This window comes from Lathamus discolor, chromosome 1 (assembly GCF_037157495.1).
Source record: "Lathamus discolor isolate bLatDis1 chromosome 1, bLatDis1.hap1, whole genome shotgun sequence".
NCBI lineage: Eukaryota > Metazoa > Chordata > Aves > Psittaciformes > Psittacidae > Lathamus > Lathamus discolor.
The window spans coordinates 98,297,644-98,317,284 of NC_088884.1; the positions used below are offsets into that span (position 1 = coordinate 98,297,644).

Genomic DNA, 19,641 nt, shown 5'->3' on the forward strand with positions numbered 1-19,641 from the left:
CTGGACATTAGTGATGGCTCCTTTGTGTCCAGATACTTCCGTATATTTTCTCTGAGCTGTAAGATTGTGGATCAGAACTCTTGAATATTCCTCTTCTTTATTGATTTAATACCCAAAATGTTTAGCTTACTGTATTGTTTAATGATTATTTTACAGTAAAGCTGAACGCAGTTTGATAACTTAGTTTAGAACCCTCTTTTTTCCTGTTATTGCAGCACCAAATTATTTGCTGCCTTGCCTCAATTGTTTGTATTTGCCATGTGAGATGTTCTTTCATGTTAACCAACTATTATAAGGTCGTAGTGTCATGGCTGTGATGCTTCTGTAAAGAAGTAAACTTTCTATTGTCTTCTCTATAAATGCTATTTCTACTGGAGTTAGATCTTTGTTTTTCTGTCTTCCTGAATTGTGAGCTGATGCCTAGCTTGTAAATACCTTTATTTCTTAAAAAGTAGCAGCTTCTGTTTAGCATGCATATAGCAGAGACATTTTGTCAGGTTTTCATCTTTCCAGTTTTTCCTTGTACACTTAAAGTTGTGGCTGTTAAGAACACATAAGTTGGTCTCTTCATAGATTAGTTCCTGTTCAAGTTAGGGTAATGTTAGTATGGCAAGAACAAGTTTTGTTCTCAGAGCCGTGTGGAACTGTCAGCTAACACAAGTTCTCAGTGAATGTATTCCTGAGTTAGGATGGTTCTTTCGCATGAGTAATTTAGAAATTCGCCGCCCTTCTTGCTGAGACAAGGTAGCCAAAACTTAGCATAGGTGCCAGAATACATTTGCGAATGTGTGTTGTCTTGGCCTCAAGATAAAAGTGAATACAGATGCATAAGTGCTAAACAAACAAGGAACACGTGGTTATAGAATGCATTAAGGATTAAATGTTAACATGCTTTGAAGCCTTGATTCTTGACAGATCATATGCTAGTTCCTGAAGAGTGTGAATTTACTCTCAAAACTGAAAGTAAGGTTGTGAGTAGGTTTTATTTCTTTGTTTTCCTTCACTTTAACTTCCACCTTGTCCTACATTGTATTTTGAGTGATCATTGTTCTAGTTAAACTGCTGTAACTGGTTTTAGTTCTTTATTAAGCCCTACTTCTGACTGGGCTTTTTTACTAGTTAGTAACTTTTTTCCTTTATTTTAAATTACTTAGAAATGCCTTTCAGGAGTCTGCAACAAAACAAGTAATAACTTCTTCCTCAGATTAAAACAGCACGATACCAAGCAAATCTGTTGCATCTGCCAGCTGTTATTATCTTCTTGCCAAAGAATAGGCGTACACTTGTGTGACCTATTTTGCCTAATAACACTTGAAATTATTAATACACGTGTACTTCCAGGGTGAAGTTGGAACGCCAGTATTTAGTAAATGTTTCTGCAACTCAAAGTATACTTAATTGTGTTCTGTACATAGGTGGTAAGACAGGAAAAGCATGTGTGTCATACATTGACAGAGTTAGTGTGACTCATCAGTACTCAACTGGATGTGATGTGTTGTGTGTGTGGGGGGGTTTATTCAGTCAAGACCATCATAGTGTTTTAAAGCTTACCCTTTCTTTTGGTTAAAAGAAATATATTTGCAGCTAGAAAACTAAATTTTAGTGTCATTCATTAAATATTAGAATACCGAAGACAGAGTATGGCCTAATGGATTCTACAGAGCATCAGAATAAAGTCAGGAAAATGAGTAGCTACTTTTTTGCAGGAAACAAGGTATCAGTTGCTACAGCTTCGACCTGCACAGCGAGCATCATGGATTGGTTATGCTATTGCTTACCATCTGCTGGAAGACTATGAAATGGCAGCAAAAATTTTAGAGGAATTCAGGAAGACACAGCAGGTAAGAGAAAACCATGAAATTTCTATATGAATTGCTGCTTAAGCCAAAAATAAAACTGTTTTTTTCAGTGATGTGAAAACTTTATGCAGTTTCTGTAGGCAAATGAATTAAATCCAAGTGTGTTCTAGAAGGCTGAACTTTTTCATGTGTCTTCCTTTCTTATGTAGACATCACCTGATAAAGTGGACTATGAGTACAGTGAACTGCTGCTGTATCAAAATCAAGTGCTCCGGGAGGCAGGACTACATAAAGAAGCCTTGGAGCATCTTTGTACCTATGAAAAGCAGATCTGTGATAAACTGGCTGTTGAAGAAACTAAAGGTAATTACTTTTTAAAGATGTATTTCAATGCTTAGTATACAATGGAATGCCTGTACTGTAAGCTTTTCCCATCTTTTGGAATGTCATCTGTGATTTGGGTTTAGACTAATTTATTTAATTCTGCTGTGATAAAGGACTCATTGTCTTGCAGCTGTTCAGTCCTTACCATACTCTTCTCCCAGGTTCATAAGACATCAATAGAGTAGAGATACACTGTTCTGAAACTTACTGAGCTGCTGAGCATTTCAGACAGATGATCCTGCATTGATGTCCTGAAATTGTTTGGATAGTGTACCCATTGTATTACAGCTTTGATAGTCGTCCTGACAGGGAGACAGTCTTTGGCAAAGTAGGCTTTTAATCATACTCATTCAATCTTGCAGTATATGGAAACAGGCTCTTTAGCTGGAACCCAACATAGGCTTCTGTTACTATATTATTATAGTCCTAGTGTATACTATTATAACAGAGCAATATAAGACTGTATCTTATATTCCATAGCTGGAATTGCAGTGTGATAGAAGTTCATTCTTACAGCTTCATTATCATGTGCACTTTTTCAAAGCATGCTTTGTTCCTCTTCTGTCTGATGTTCATACAGTCCTTCTGTGAAACTTCCAGATTGTCAAAGGTACTGTTTGTTCATGGCCCACATTGGAATCTGTTTGAATGATTGTTTGAAGCAAAGAGAAAAAATACTGTTACTTTATAATATTATTCATGTAGATGTTGTGACTAGCTCCCTTTTCCTGCTAACGGTTAATCTCACTGTCTCGCAAAATATCTCTAGGAACCGAGTATTATGGAAGGTGTGTGGTACCTCCTCAAGGAAAATGATGGCAGGTGACTCTCTGCAGTTGCCAAATACATTATTTGGATTGCATATAAATAGAAATGGGTGTAGAGATTATGCTATCACTAGATTATATTTCAGACGTAGTAGTGGGAGTCTTGGTTTGGGCAAGGGATGTTGGTTTATGACTTACCTTTTATCTGACATACCGTGTGTTCCTAACTTTTTGATTAAAGTCCAAGGCTGGAACTGAAGTAGGATTTTCAAATATGACTTCACACAAAGAAACCCAACCCAAATAAACAAAAAGCCCAAACACACACAAAGCTTGCTAGCAAGTTACCATATAAAAAGGATGGCAATAATATTTGCAGGAATGAGCTTTCAGTTGGGTAAACTGACTAATTTGGGGGGGGGGCACAACTCCTCTTGCATTATTAGGTATAACTTAACTGCTATGCATACTACAGAAAGGACGGCTAATAAATGAGTGTTGTCTGTGAATTTTAACTGTGTACGCAAATATGATTGAAATGCAATTGAGATACACTGAAAATATTATTAGCATTTGCCACTGTTGGATAAAAAATATATAACTTTTACCTCAGAGAAAGTATTCAGGTGTATTCGCCAGATTCTCTCATTCTCAGTGAACATATTGATGTTTTCCCTGGCATTAGATGCTGCATGTACTCTTCAAGTTATCCTCTCTGTGGGAAGCAGCATCTCTTGACAAAATAGTGTCAGTTGTGTGACGTAGGGAAGAAAAGAGGTAGTGCTGACTCACATTTTCCTCATGAAACTGGATGATAATATCTTACCTTAATCTAGAAAAACACTCTTATCACCTCTGGTGTGTAATCTTTTAGTACCTAACATTTGCCAATAGCAAAACTCTCTAAAACATGATTTCCCATTGTGAAATGGGGAATTGACTTATATTGCAACTCCAGCATTAGCAAAGATGCTCTATACAGTTGTTAGCTCTGGACTTTACTTTTAACAGTCATATCTTGGATTGGAATATCATTAAAAGGAAACTTGCTTGCAGAATATTAAAAATTGATTAATCAGATCAGTGGTTTGATTTAAGACATGGAATTTAGTTTTATGAAATTCCACACTGAAGAACCATTCTTTTATTTGCAGCTCCGCAAGTTCAGGTTGTTTTTCAAGATGCTATATATGTCAAATGCCGTGTGCTGCTTTTAATTGCCTTCTGTAGTAAAAGCTGCGCTTAAAATAACCAGTCCCTTCAGTAAGTGAGAAAAAAATCCTGTGCATCTTGCTTTTAACAGTAAATTTTCAAGTAAGTTTCAATAGTTACTGGCCGAGTTGTAGAATCTTACTGTAATTGCAGCTAATGTCAAAGTAAAAGCATATCTGTCAGCTAGTTTATGATGGAACTGTGATAATTTTTTCTAAGAAATTAGAATCTGCATGGAGTTAAGGACTGTCTAATCTTTTACTGTAGAATGGTTAATATTATACTGCTTCAGTGTCTTGTTACCTTAATTTAAAACTTCTTGGATTTATCACAGGAGAACTCCTGCTTCAGCTTGGTAGACTTGAAGAAGCAGTTGAAGTCTATAAGGGGCTGCAAGAAAGAAATCCTGAAAACTGGGCCTACTACAAAGGCCTAGAAAAGGCACTTAAACCAGGTAATGATTTAATAAGTGTTTCTGCACATTTGGAATGTAGAATTTATTAGAAAAAAAATAAAACTATTATTTAAAGGCATCCCCATTTTAAGTTTTGTTTTTTAGTCATAGTGTGTATAGTCATAATGTTTTGGCATTTTTTTGTAAGAAGGGATGGAAGTATTGTATTGTTGTTACCCTGTCTTATCACCGAAACAACAACAAAAATGCAGTAATCTTTGGCCATGGTTGAAAAAGCGAGTTATTTCTTAGAATACAGTTTTAATTTAGAATTTTTCTTTTGCTGTCTGTTATTAATCTTATATTGTAGGTAATACACATTTTGGAAAAACAGGCACGATTCTCCTGAATGGTTTATTTATTGAAGATTTTAGCACAGCATTAAGACAGGAACTCTTTTTTTTAAGGTAGAGATAAGCAGTCTTCCACTGCTGGAAGAGGAATTTACAGATACTGCATACCTGAAATCACTTAGTACAGCAGTTTAAAAAGAGTAAAATGGAAATTAATGTTCTTTAGGAAGTATAGAGCCATTAGTTGCTATATATTCTGATTCTTTTTTAACTGGGTATAAATCACCCTTCTCCCCCTCTCCCTTCTTGCCAAAAAGGAAGGAAAAAGTAAACTGTAAAATTCTGTTCCAGCTAATATGATGGAGAGGCTAAAGATCTATGAAGAGGCCTGGACTAAATACCCAAAGGGACTAGTTCCAAGAAGATTACCATTAAACTTTTTGTCGGGTAAGTGCGTTTGCAGGTAGTGATCAACACTTGTGTTTCTTAAATAATAATGTTTTTAACAGCATAAATGGTCTGCAATTGATGAGTAATGTGTGGTAAAACAAAATCAACAGGTCTTTTTCCTCTCAAGGTGAAAAGTTTAAGGAATGTCTGGACAAGTTTCTAAGGATGAATTTCAGCAAAGGTTGCCCACCAGTCTTCAATACGTTGAGGTCGTTGTATAAAGACAAGGAGAAGGTACGTTTTTCCCCCCCAGTTCTAACACGTTCTTCCTAATAGCTGTGATGCATGAAAAAGATGGAAGAAACTTTTTTGTTTACGTAGTGGTCGCCCCATCAGCACTGTTTTACTTTATGGCTTAGTATATCTTGAAAAAAAATAACGTACAAGCGTAGATAAGCTTATGCCAAGTTGGTAAATATAGAAAACCAAAATTTACTAATTAGAAGCTGCATAAGTGTTAACCAGGGAGGGGTTGGTCATAATTTGTTACAGATTGCTGAGATTGAGTGCATTCCCGTGTGTGTCGTAATTCAGGTTATTATACAATTTTCTTACAAAAAAATAACTGGTTTGGGTAACACCAAGTAGGTCAAGTTGAAATAAAATACCATCTTACCCACAGATTTTTGTTTATTTTTTTTGCCTTGTATGTGTAGGTGGCAATCATAGAAGAGCTCGTGATAGGTTATGAAACCTCTTTAAGAAGTTGCAGGTTATTTAACCCAAATGGTGAGTGCTAAGACTGTCATATTTAATGGAAATAGTGCCTGGTGTAAGCATATGTGACCATTCAGAGGCGGGGGAATCAGTGGGGAATGAAGAATTTGAGTTGATGGGGTTCCCCCCCCCCCCCCCTTTTTTTTTCCCGCTAACATAGAACTGAACAATAGTCACCCTTAGAATGGATTTGAGCTGTCAAATATAGTCTGTATTTAAAATCTAGTCACTCGTTCTAAAGGTTTCTCCTGGATCCACAGGTTTGGTCATCTTTGCAGTTTTGAATTCAGGTATTCTCTTTTCAAGACTTTAATTTATCATTGTCCAGGAAATGGAAATTTGAAAGCTCTGTTAAATCTTCTCATTCCAAAAACATCAAAGAAAGATGAACAGATACCGTGATAGCACGGTCTTCAGGGGAGGGTGTTTTGGAGCTTTCCATGAGGGCTGGGTTTTGTGTTCTTGGGTGTTTTGTTTGAGAGTTCAAAAATGTTTTCCAGGTTTTGACTGGCAACTGCTTTGTTGTGAGATATGGTCCTACGTGTATTGAATCCAGGCTTCATAGTTTCCTCTCTAGTAGCTTTATGATGTTTAGTCTTTTCCTCAACTGCTTTGTAACAGAAAATCTCTAAGAAAAAGCTTTTCTGCGTAGAGTATCAACTTAGTTGATAGTCTTGAGATTTTGGTAGATGGATTATAGTGGTGTAATAATCAAGATAGCATGAATGACAATATATGTGAAAAGTTTGCAAGACAATCTTTATTGAAGTTAAAACTAGTTAATTTCCTGTAATACTTCCTTATGAAATTCTCACCGAAGTTGCCTGTTCTACTTTTCCCTTGAATTCAATGCTATAGGCTACAATACCGCTACTTAATACCTGTTGAAATTTGTCCAAGCCTTTCAAACACACTTGTGTTTTTCTGGTTTAAGGAAATGGCTTACTGTTATTTCAGTTCAGTATTTGCTTTGATATTAAATTTCATTCATATTAAAATTCATTCAAATAAACAATTTTCTGCTCCCTTAAAATGAACAAGTGCATGGTTATGTTACAAACTGAAGAACCAGAACCTTCTGGCAGGAATAGAGCCCACACACCCTGCAAGGTGCTATACCTCCTAGTAAAAATTGAGTAGTGAACTTAACTTCTGAAACTTCAGGAGTATTTTTTGATTACCAGCAGAGCTCTCTGACTTTCAAGACTGGTTTGTGTGTAGGAATGTTTTCTAGATACATTTAGGCAAACAGTGATGATAAATTTGTCAAAGGTGGAGACAGAGCATCTTTTTAGAGCTAGGTTTTGCAACAGGCAGCCTGTTTTGTTTAAAAATATTCAAGTATGTGGGTTGAAAATATGCGAACAGTGAATGTACTGAAATCCTTTACATTGCTACTGTGCAACACCTGTGTTTAGTAGGACTTTGCTGTACACGTAATCTAAAACAGTTTTAAATAAGAATTCTGCATGCACTGCAGACTTGCACATATGGCTGCCCTGATTAAGGGACTAGTTGGAACAAAGTGCAGCTCTCTTCTGACCCACCAACTTGTTTTTCTTAGAAGTTAATGAACTTACCTGGACTCAGGTGTTTGGATGCAGATCTAGGTGTGGTATGACAGCCTGCTACAGAGGCAGAATTAACTTCAGAGGTGGTATATATTTACCACTCTGCTTTTGGCATGTTGTTTTAATAAACTGGACATAATGTCCCTCTGTTTTTCTTCTCCAGATGACGGTAAAGAAGAACCTCCAACCACTTTACTCTGGGTCCAGTATTATTTGGCTCAACATTATGATAAAATTGGACAGCCATCCTTGGCTCTAGAATATATAAATGCTGCTATAGAAAGTACTCCCACTTTGATAGAACTCTTCCTTGTGAAGGCAAAAATCTATAAGGTAAGCTTGTCTTACTCTTAGTGACCAGAGGTTATTAGTTTCTTATGATAGAAGACTTTTACATAATGTTTTTCATGTGAACATTGAAGGTGTGTTAAGCAAGACACATGGAGAAATCCGTGGAAAATGACTTAATGAGCTGTAGTGAGTTTCTAGGTAAAAGGTATTGTTTGGCTACTTAGGTTTTTTACTGTGTAAGTCCCTAGGAAGGCTTTTAAGTCATTAAAGGACAAATATACTGCGAAACATGAATTCTCAGTTTAAAATTGTTTCATGTTAAAAATCACACTTAATAAATTTAGTTGATGGCTTAAGTGTCTTCCATCTATTCTTACTGCCTGTTTTTCTAACTACTTCAAAAGAGTTCTTAACTACACTATGGTATTGTATCAGAATGGGATTATCCAAAGTGTTCTTTAAGCATTTTCAGGAAAGACCTGTATTACCATAATGAGGGAAAGTAATTTTTCTGCCTTTTTTATTTTTTTTCCTTAGAGACCTGCTGCTTTCGTGAAGAAAGCTGCTTATTTAAAAGTGTGGAAAAAAAAATAACTGTAGTAAACAGTGAACAGACAAAACATAAATGCTTTAGAATTACTGAATCTAACTTGAACTTCTGTCTCTTTAAGCATGCTGGAAATATTAAAGAAGCTGCAAGGTGGATGGATGAGGCTCAGGCTTTGGACACAGCAGACAGATTTATCAACTCCAAATGTGCAAAATATATGTTGAAAGCAAACTCCATTAAAGAAGCAGAGGAAATGTGTTCTAAGTTTACAAGGGTTTGTTGCATTTAACTATAGCTCTTTTGAATAACATGGACCTAACCCATTGTGGAATAACTTTGTTAACTTTCCACTCACCTTTACTATAATCTTTTAAGTAGCTTCAGAGCAGTTATGTTTGCTTGCTTCACTAATAGTGGTCAGTATTAGGTCATTATTAGGATCTTACATAAGCATGATTCCAAACTATTTAGTGAAATCGCTGAAACTTGGACCTGATGATTTTTTCAAAGTAGTTTTTGGGTATAATATTGATTCTATAAGAAACTTGGAAGATCTGATTCAGTTGCCCCTGTTTCTGACTTTTTCTTTTTTCTTTTCCTAGTAAGTTTGAGAATTCAGACTTGGGACAAAATTTGATGGTGTTGCTCAATGTAATCTTTTTTATCTTCTTTTGATCTTAGGTGTAGCGCTGAAATACAAGCTTCCTAATTAAAAGCAGTAATTAAAGAAGACCTAAATTAAGCATAATGAAAATGGAACTAATTATTTCCTCTGATTTTTAGCTGCCTAAATGAGACTGGTTTGAAGCCTGCCTTTCTCTTTCATTTGGGGCATCTTTTGAATATTATCTGTCATTTCCCAGCTTTAGCTCTTGGCTGATTCTTGAATAGGATGATTTTTGCAAGATCAAAGTGAAGTCAGAATGGCTGCATCCACCCCAAGTAGCTGCCTTTGACATTAGGTTTGAAAGGCATAGGATAAGTTCTGCAGATCTCTGCAAGTATATATAAATACCAGGTTTGAAAGACAACTGTAATCTCCTGGTTTGTTTTTTTTTAGTCAGTAAGTATCAGAGCTACCAGTATGGCATTTGCTTTGCCACTGCTCTCTAGTCTTGATGGCATATGAAATAACCTATTAACTACTCTGTTACTACACTTAGCTCAATCAGCAGGTCTCTAGAAGACATAGATGGTAGTTTTAGGAAAAAAAAAAAGAATCCCTGCAGGTGTCAGTGTCATGCAGCATATGAGAACTTCTCTAACATTTTTGTTCATGCTGCAATGTGTTATTTGCGTGCACAGTGTTAAAATAGCTAAATTGAATGTCTTCTATCCTTAAAGTGAGGAACTGTCGCAGTTATTCACTGTGTATTCTAATAAGTGGAACATAGAGGAAATGTTGTTTTGTTTTGGTTTTTTTAATGAACAAAGCAAGTCCATGTTAACTGTGGCATTTCTTGACTTTTTGGACTCCAATTTTGAAGTAGAGCATTCTTTTAACACCCTCTTTATTTATGCTTTTAAATAGAACAAGATACAAGAAATTACTGTTGACATATTGAATGAGACTTTCTTTTCTTTGAAATGCTGTTTTTGCTTTTAGGAAGGAACCTCAGCGGTAGAGAACTTGAATGAGATGCAGTGCATGTGGTTTCAGACAGAATGTGCGCAAGCTTACAAAGCAATGAACAAATTTGGAGAAGCACTTAAAAAATGCCATGAAATTGAGAGAGTATGTATCTAGTTAAACTGTCTGGGTTGGAACACTAGCTTAAGTTGACTGTGCTAATATGTTTCCTTTCTGAGCAGTAAGAGTGTACTTTACTTAGCTTAAGGAGAGATTTCATTTCATGTTGGCCACTGGTGAGTTGATAAAATTACATTTCCTCCTAAAAATGCCATTGTAAACTGTGTATTATAAAGAGATTCTATGAAGTCATATAAAGATCCAGGAAAGAACGGAAAACTCTCAGAAATAATCTTACTTTTGGCAGGGTACACAAAAGTATGTATTTGGGGTACAGAGAGCATGTGTACTTTAAGTCCGAAAGGAACATGGCTGAGCTCGCAAGCCCAGCCTTAAAGTAAAGAAAGGATGTTGCCTCGGTTATTGTTCAGCTGCTGTATTTTAGAGGGAGAGAGTAAATGTAAAAAGCTATAGGAAATATTAAGTATCTTCACCTGTAAAAAGTACTAAGCTACAGTTTAGAAGAAGCTACTAGAAATAAAAAAGACTTTTTGGAGCAGAAAATGTATCCAAAATTGGGGGTCTGCGTGCACATTAAATACAGATCCATAGCAAGGCAAGCCAAAGAATTTTAATGCACATCTTCTAAAGTAAGTATGGGTGTGGGGTTTTGGTTTAGGGTTTTTTTTTCTGTTTGTTATTTTGCTTTGGTTTTTGGCAGGGGGGTTTTGTTTCGTATTAAGGACATTATGGTCTAGAAAAAAGACCAGACAGTTGAGGTTGTAAATGAAATTCTCTAAGTTCAGATCTTAGTAGGAAGCTACACCCATTTGCAAATAGAGAGGCTTAAGGAGATTTCAACACTGATGCTTTTCTACAGAGGAAGCTAGTCTGTGCAATATTCGCAGATTAGAACAAGTCAACAAAGTGATTTGCCAGAATCATGTTCTTTAAATCCTTTAAATAAATTTGTGTAAAATTCCGTTAAATAGTATAAGAAACCACTGGTCTTGTAAATTGTCTTAGGTACCAGAAGAGCTCAGCAAATAAAGAGCTAATTTAGTCACCCTAAAAAACATTTTTAAGGAATTAAGTCACCATGTTTAATTTATTTATTGGATTAATTGATTGAGGATGTAGTGAAGATCAGAAGTAAGATACGTTGTGTTCAGAACACATCAACAATGCTTTTGTAAGAAAAAAGAGTGTTACTTAAATCTTCTAAAGGTTCCAGTTACGCTTAAGGCAATCTAGGTGATAAAATGTGTTCTGGATTTCAGAAACACTTTTGATGTCATCCTTTGCATCTTGAGGGATGTAAACTACTTCAGAAAAAGAAAGGATGTTGATCTTGTGGATTTAATAGCTGGTTTATGACTGGGAAATAGAGTATGAGCAAATCATCAGCTTTTACAAGAAAGGGAGTTTATCATGGAGATGACTAAGACATCTCTCTAGGGTCTCCGTTGTTAGATCAATGAATGATCACGGAAAGGGAGTGAGTAGTGCAAGGGCAACACTTGCACTGTCTCAATACTAAATGATAAAATGGTGCATGAAACAATGTTCAACAGTGTAGTTGGTGGGAGGGACAAAAAGAATTCTTTGCCTATGTGTAAGTAATAAAAGGTTTTATATTAATTATTGCTGCTCAGGAAAGAAATCCTGGAACTATTATAGCCAGTGCTGCAAAAAGGTCTGCGTTGGTATGGAGGAGCAGTCAAACAACAGTGTTGGGGGTTAATTGAGTAGAGTAGTAGTACTGTTCTTCCATTGTATAAAGCTGTCATACTGTTTACATCTGAATATCACACCTCCTTAAAAATGTGCCAGTAAAATAACGTGCCATGGAGTAACATCAGTATGAAGAGATTGCAGTTAGCTTGTCATGCTTACTATTTTAGCCTCAGCTCTGACAAGCATCAGCTGAGTTTAGGGTGAAGTTGTGTGGATCATAAGTACATGAAGAAATTGGAGAGGGGAATGACTTTTCACTGCAGCTCAAACCAAAACAAGGAGGCATCAGGTGACAATGAGGAAAGCAGATCTTGAAGAAAAGGAAGTACTTGCTCGCACCACATGTGATCTAACTGTAGAATTCACTGCCACAGCATTTAATGGAAGTCAAAATTATACTTCTGACTGAAAAAAATTAGAGGAGTTCATAAGAGAAAAATCCTTCAAGTGCTGTTTAAATACAACAAATGTAGAACTTTTGTTCCTTGAACCACATATTGTCAGAGAGTGGTTACTGTTAAGAGACTGTGAAAGGGGTGAAATGGCTCTGACCTATGATGCCTTCTGTTCTTTTTCCCATTACTTTAATTTGGGATGTTTTTTTTCACTCACATTTCTGAAAGGATGTGTTTGTCAAACAGCAGACCTTTACTACATTATTCCTTTGGGGAGAGTGTATTAAAAAAGTCAAAGTTAGTATTTAATTGCTAATACTTGCTAAATAATGTTATGTTACATTGTGTTAGCATTTTGTAGAAATCACGGATGACCAGTTTGACTTTCACACTTACTGTATGAGGAAGATTACCCTTAGGTCTTATGTGGACTTATTAAAACTAGAAGATATACTTCGGCAACATCCATTCTACTTCAGAGCAGCACGAATTGCCATAGAGATATATTTGAAACTTCATGATAATCCCTTAACAGATGAAAATAAAGAACACGAGGCTGATACAGGTATTCAACCCTCAGGATTTATTAAATACGCAGTTTCACTGATTAGTAGATATTTTACTAAGATCCAGCATTCTTATAGTTGTCAACTGTAGTAGCCAAAAACAACTGTTAAGTAAGCAAACTGTAACTTGGCCTGCATATAAAAGGTTATGTTGTATTGAAAGTTGTATATGGTTTTGTTTTGGTTCTTATAAAACAGCGATGGGGTTTGTAGTGGCAGTTGTAATTCTTAAGGAGAAACATGTTTCTGTTATGAAATGGCCGAGAAAACATGGAATTCTCGTGGTTGTTGGTCTGTGAAATAACAGATTAAAGCAGGTGTGCTTTGGTGGTAGCTCTTTCTAAGCATTTTATCAGAATGCAAAAATTTGACTGAGTAGCAACTTAAATTTTATCATCTTGTTTCTGATGTAAAAATGTTTAAATCCATCGCTGGAGAGCAACTTACATGATTATGGCTTGGGGCACCTCAAGTGGTATGAACAGAGGCTGTTGAATCCTTCAAGAGGAATTTGGCAAGTTTTGGTATTTCTCATCTGAGTTCATTTGTGTGGCTTAAGGTTCAAATTAAAGCAAGTAGATGTGTAACGGAATTTCTTGTAGCCACCTTTTTTTTTTTTATGCGTTTTAAATCAGTTCTCCATGGTTTTAATTGGAGGAAGGAGAAGATCTAAATATGAATCAAATGTAAGACATCTGTAGGGCATTAAAAGCAAAATTGGAACTGTCTATAACAAAATACAACTATTTTGCCCAATTTTTGTTGGACCATTCAATTACTGCATTAAACATAAGTTGTGTAATGCCTGAGGAAGAAATCAGTGTGCATTGGTGTGCACTTTTACTCCTGGCACTGGATTTGTTGGAGTCATGCAATAATTAGTTTGTCCCACCTTCAGCATGTTATATTATGGTTCTAATTCCTATTGCCCTGATTTCAAAAAGGAATTTGTGAATTTTGAAACAGCAGCATAGACTGCAAAATAATCTATCAATAGTAAATAAGCTTTTACAAATGGCAGCATTACTAATTTGTACATATGGTTTAAAGATGATGGTGGTTTCTTGCAACTGATTGATACTGTTTAATATTAGACATCAACAGTGTCTGGTTTTGCCCTTTGCATGCATACAGCAAATATGTCTGACAAGGAGCTAAAGAAGCTACGAAATAAGCAGAGAAGAGCTCAAAAGAAAGCACAGCTGGAGGAAGAGAAGAAGAATGCTGAGAAAGAGAAGCAACAGAGGAATCAGAAAAAGAAGAAAGATGATGATGATGAAGAAATCGGAGGACCGAAAGAAGAACTTATCCCTGAGAAATTGGCAAAGGTGCTTACTAATGTAATAGTCAAGTCATAGAAATGTCTAGAAAAGCTCCAGTGACCACACGTACCATTTGAAAGCCATTCAGATAACTTCCTTTTTATATGGCTTCTCTTCACAGGTGGCATTTTAGACAGAATTCTTTTCTAGGAATAGTTTGTTGGATATACTGTCAGTAATGTGATGAAATCGCCGCTTTTGTGCGTGGTTCTCAAAGGCAGCAGTTGAATTTGTAGACTTTTGCTGCACGTGGAATTAACTTCATGTGTGTATTGCACTAACTTGTTGATTATGCCCTATTTCTAGTTGATCGGATGGAAGTCTTTCTATTCTGAATGTAAGGTGATTATCATTCACTCTTTATGTCCCATAATATGTTTTATTAATCATAGACAACCTGTGAAAAAGAAGTCCTCGAAAGACTGAATGCTTTAAGAGTATTTGTTTGCACTTAAAAAAGCATTATAGAAGCTGTTTGGAAATACCAGTAGGCTAGACAGAGATGGATGTTGAGATCTGGATTAAGAACTCTAAAGCTGCATAAAGGGGAGATGACCCAGAAGACTATTCCTGTGCTAAAAGTTTTACATGTAAGGAGCAGGAAAACACCTTGAAAATGTGGGGATAGATAATGAAAAAATTACATACAGACTGGAAAAAATAATTTATAGTAATAATAGTATAGAAATTAATTTATAGTAATGGTATAGTATCCAAGTACTGATAGATGCAGTATTTTCACATCATACATATAATGAATATTATTGACTCCTGAGAGTATGATATTTGAAAGCTGAGACAGTGAACTTCATTCTCTAGCCAGGAAGCAAATGACTTAAAACAACTTGACTAGTCATTTCAGAATATCGTCAATATTCCCATTGTTTAGCTCAGTGGTTGTAAGAAGCAGCATTCTAATTGCAGTGCCAGTTAAGACTGAAATGGTTTCAATGTCATGTATGAAAATTGAATATTCCTGGGTTTCCCAGGAAAACCTAGGCAATTTCCAAGATTATAGGGAATGGTTGCAGCTGTATAATGCATTCCTTTGGGAAGTCTTCCTTAATTATATTCCAAAAATAATACCAGAATCATGATATAGACACTTCAAAATTCAGTTGCTTCCCAATGCCAGAAGACCTTTTCTGATATCGCTGGTCACTTGCACCTGAACCAGTTGCCCCTAGACTTTGGCATTAAAGGCACACATTTGAAATCTGTTTTATTATAGGTTCCAAATAGGCTAAGTGTAGTTGTGACTGATGCATACAAACTCATAACAGCACATGTAAATGATGCATATTTAATTGAAGGTGCTGTAGTATGTGCTTTGCAGGATCTCCATAAGGTGTTCAACATTGTTTTCAACTCAGTTGCTTGCAGTGAAGTGTATTGCTTCACCATTACTGCATTCTTGACAGACAAAATTCAATTTTTATATCCAATTCTGAGAGTAGCCTATGTTCATAAAAATGTTAATATGAAGAACAACGGACACTTCTCGTTCAAGTTATCCCTAACATCTAGATGCAATAAACCTGTCTGAAAGAATCTTTGCACAGAATGAATTTGTGTTAAAGCTGTCCATTTACTGGATTACAGTAGCTAAGACCAGGAGACCATGATCAATATCAAGTTACTTCAAGCTTGCTGTGTTAGTATCTTAGCTGGGAATGTTGCCATGACCTGACAGCTTTTGGGAACCTCTCTGAACTCATGAACATTGTCATGGGTATAAAGTAGTCTTTTACCAATATCTCAGTCCCATGCTTGTAGATTTACGTGGGGAGCCAGACTGCCCATTACAGCACAGGTTCAGCTGTAGCTGTGGTTACTACTGATGTATGATAAAAGGCAAAGACTTGGATCTCTATAGGAAAATGTGATTTGTAACCATCACAAAAAAACTTTTTAGACTTGACGGTCTGTATATAATAATATTTTCACTAATATTGAGTGAAAGATGCAAAATTTGGAACACAGGAGGTTCTAAGCACCTTATGCGTTGCCTTATGAAAGTAACTTTCTGATGTGACTCAGAAATAGCCAATTCTCTTGTTGCAGTTACTAGATTTAAACTTTGTGACTTAGTTGTGTGTCGCTTCTTTGAATCTGTAGGTTGAAGCACCTTTGGAAGAAGCCATTAAATTTTTAACACCCCTGAAGAATTTAGTGAAGAACAAAATAGAGACACATCTTTTTGCCTTTGAGATTTATTTTCGAAAAGGTAGGTGAGAAAATGAAAGAAAGCAGTTTGGTGTTCATGAAGATGTATAATAGAATTCAAGCAAAAATTACTGATGAGGTATGAGCAGTCAGTGCCTGTTGGAACACACACAGCTTTTCATTGGACCAGCACCCAGCCATGAACAGTGTGGGGAAAAAAAAACAAACACCAAAACCATCAAAGTTTGAACATTTGGTGGTTATCCACTTTCTTTGCTGTGTTTAAACATATAAGCAACAAGACTGTAGTTAGTTCTCCCCTCTTGCATTTGCCCTGGTTATTTGCTCTGTATCTGTAGTTAGAACTACATGCTGTAAAGAAGTGGTGTACAGTTGTCCTGCTAATGAGAACTGGTCTTTTGAAACACTGGACTTCTGAATTCTTGTATGATGCTATAAGAACTTAGTATGTTCAAATTTACTTACTAGTTTGAGAGGCCTAACTCACTGGTTAATGAGTTTATTAAAAATAGCTGTTGCAGGACACTCAGCTTTTAATTTATTCTGATCATTCAAATTTCAAACACTAAATGCTCCTGCAGCATAATGCAGTGAGTTCCAGCCTCAGGTTTTTGAACATTTGCCAACACTTGCTTTTCCAGAGAAGTTCCTTCTGATGCTTCAGTCTGTGAAAAGAGCCTTTGCCATTGATTCTAGTCATCCTTGGCTTCATGAGTGTATGATTCATCTCTTCAGCAGTGGTATGTATCTGTTTGGTACGACTTCATCTGTACACACTTCCAAATGATACCTAACCTGCGTACAGACATTGATATTTTCCTTATAGACTGTTAGCGCAATTAATTCAAAACTTTAATACACATAGTGGAAAGCTTTTTAACAACTGATTCATGCTAAAAAAACAATTAAGTATGTTTATTATGACTGTAGCTGGATTTAGATGTTCCAACAAGTATTAGTAAGTCTTTTTGAGACCATGAGCAGTATGGTGAACCTGAAAGAGTGAGTGAAGAAACGAAAACTGCAGAGTGAGGAATCTGGCTTTTCTGCTGGCAGCCTGTGTCAGCATGCGAGGAGAAGGCCTAGTATTCTCTCCTGTTCGTTAGAAAGCTGGAAGGATTCTCTCCCACCCCTTCCCTTCCCTTGCCCCAAGGGTCACCCTTCCAGTTGATGGCTACAGACTAGATACATTTAAGAACAGAATTCTGTGACCTCAGTTTTTGAGCCTAATAGATTTTAATCAGTAAGGGGGAAGGTGTACTGGAATAAAAAGGCTTTGGCTTTTTCTTAGTATCAGAAAACTCTCACAGTTAAGCTTTTTCCTACCAGATCCAGCTATTTACCTTTTCAAGTTTCATGCATCTTTCTTTGACTTTTTTTATTGATAATGTAAATATAACAAATATTAAAATAATGCATAAAGTCAATTTTACTGTGATTACCTGTGCTCACCTCAGTTAACTGCTTTTTTCCAATTCAATAGTATCTGAAAGTAAGGACCTGCCTGATGCAGTAAGAACGGTGTTAAACCAAGAAATGAATCGGCTTTTTGGAGCAACTAATCCAAAGAACTTCAATGAAGCTTTCCTTAAAAAGAACTATGACTCACTACCACATAGGTTATCAGGTATTTTGTCTTTTTCTGCCCTGATTATGTATTTTCTGTGCTTATCTAGCAGCGGAATCTCAGCACCAGTGATGTAAAAATCACTCTTTCCATCAGGAATGCTTTTCTTCTCTTAGTTTGCATTTTTGTGACATGACCATCATGTTGTCTGTGGTTTTCTTTAATTATTTTTTTTCTGTATGCTGTTAAAATACAAATTTTTGGACCTCTCCATCCTGTTTTCATTTCTGAATAATGCTGAATGTATAAGACTGTAACTATATTTAATGCATCTGTGAAATTGTTTGAGCTATGTAAAGTAGTATTTCCAAGTTGCAAAGTTTTGATATATGTATTTGAAGAGGCTGACTGCAAGAGAAATGTGCTGGGTGCTCAGCAAGCCAGGTAACCCCCAGAGCTGTTGGCATGCCTAACAAGAGGAGCTTAGATAGTACTGGTTGCCTGTTATGAAAGACTGTCTGTCTGTCAATAGTGACCAGATATTACAGGGGCTACCGTAGGAGAAACAGGATGTAAACCACCCAGGGGAGCAGAGCAGCATTACTGTTGTGGCTCAGACCTGGCTGTGAAAAGCAGCAAGTTTACTCTTGCATCGTCTGGCATCAAGTCCCTTCAACTACATCTGTGCCATGGAACTGTGTCTTGGTTGTGTCCTGATACCATATTAGAAAGAGCTCTGTGTGCGTATCTTTGTGAAGGAGATGTGAGCAGTGGTGCTGGGAGGGAACTGTGATGTGTTGCAGAAGGTCTGATTTATTGTCTTCGCTGCCTGAGACTCCACAGTACACTGCAAAATGCTCCTACCATGCGGTACAGACAATGACTGTTGTAATGCTGTCTAGTATTGAATAGTAGACTTAAAGGTACCCTCCTACTTGCTCAGGTGTCAACATTTAATACACTTCAGTGTGGTTCCAGTTTGAGCTACTGCTGTGGAGTTCAGTATCTCCTCTTGGTCATAGTATCTCTGATGTTTGTACTTAAGTTTTTGGTCATCACCTGGGTGATGAAGTTTATTTTTCCTCTTGTAGCTGCCAAAATGATGTACTATTTAGATCCTTCCAGTCAGAAAAGGGCAGTGGAGCTGGCAATGACCCTGGATGAATCCCTCATTAACAGAAATCTTCAGGTAACGGATATTCATAAATTGTATAAAAAATCTGGTCTATCTGTGGAAGCTTTATGCAAATTATGGAGGTAAGAGGAAGCTGGAACGATGGCTGTGCATTGTGGTAAGGAGGCTGGCATGAGAGAAAAGGGTATCAGGTTCATCCAAACTGAAATGTTTAATGGCTTAATTTAGTTTTGTCATAGTATGAAAATAGGTAGCAGCAGAAACCGTGCTATTGCCAAAAGTAATAGGAAAGCTTATTAAACACAAGATGATTCACTTGGAAAGATGTGAATTCGTGTCTGATTCATACCCATTTTTCTTCATGATTTAGAAGAGAAAAAAAGAGATTTCCTGTGGTTTTTTTTCAACTCGCATTCCAGACATGAGAAACCAACCTAGTGAGCTTCGCTGAAGCCTGGCAGCATTTAGCATCCATCCATGTCGTGTATGCTAGCATTAGCATAGTAAGCCAGTCTTTTTCCAATCCTCTGACATTTACTATAGCTTTTATTTGT

The 19,641-nt window shown here is 36.5% G+C and overlaps 1 protein-coding gene across 2 annotated transcripts in view; it reads left to right on the forward strand.

Moving 5' to 3' along the window:
- The window catches only part of NAA15 (N-alpha-acetyltransferase 15, NatA auxiliary subunit), a 38,657-nt gene that overhangs the window by 16,047 nt on the left and 2,969 nt on the right, over window positions 1-19,641 (forward strand). Inside the window, exons 5-20 of one of the 2 annotated variants that reach the window (XM_065687438.1) lie at window positions 1,707-1,841; window positions 2,009-2,162; window positions 4,497-4,616; window positions 5,261-5,356; window positions 5,487-5,593; window positions 6,016-6,088; window positions 7,811-7,980; window positions 8,610-8,762; window positions 10,095-10,223; window positions 12,662-12,875; window positions 14,011-14,204; window positions 14,505-14,540; window positions 16,317-16,425; window positions 17,027-17,125; window positions 17,869-18,012; window positions 19,044-19,141. In XM_065687438.1, the coding sequence (XP_065543510.1) occupies window positions 1,707-1,841; window positions 2,009-2,162; window positions 4,497-4,616; window positions 5,261-5,356; window positions 5,487-5,593; window positions 6,016-6,088; window positions 7,811-7,980; window positions 8,610-8,762; window positions 10,095-10,223; window positions 12,662-12,875; window positions 14,011-14,204; window positions 14,505-14,540; window positions 16,317-16,425; window positions 17,027-17,125; window positions 17,869-18,012; window positions 19,044-19,141 (2,031 nt within the window). The remainder of the gene's footprint in view (window positions 1-1,706; window positions 1,842-2,008; window positions 2,163-4,496; window positions 4,617-5,260; window positions 5,357-5,486; window positions 5,594-6,015; window positions 6,089-7,810; window positions 7,981-8,609; window positions 8,763-10,094; window positions 10,224-12,661; window positions 12,876-14,010; window positions 14,205-14,504; window positions 14,541-16,316; window positions 16,426-17,026; window positions 17,126-17,868; window positions 18,013-19,043; window positions 19,142-19,641) is intronic. The other variant, XM_065687447.1, reaches the window with a different exon arrangement.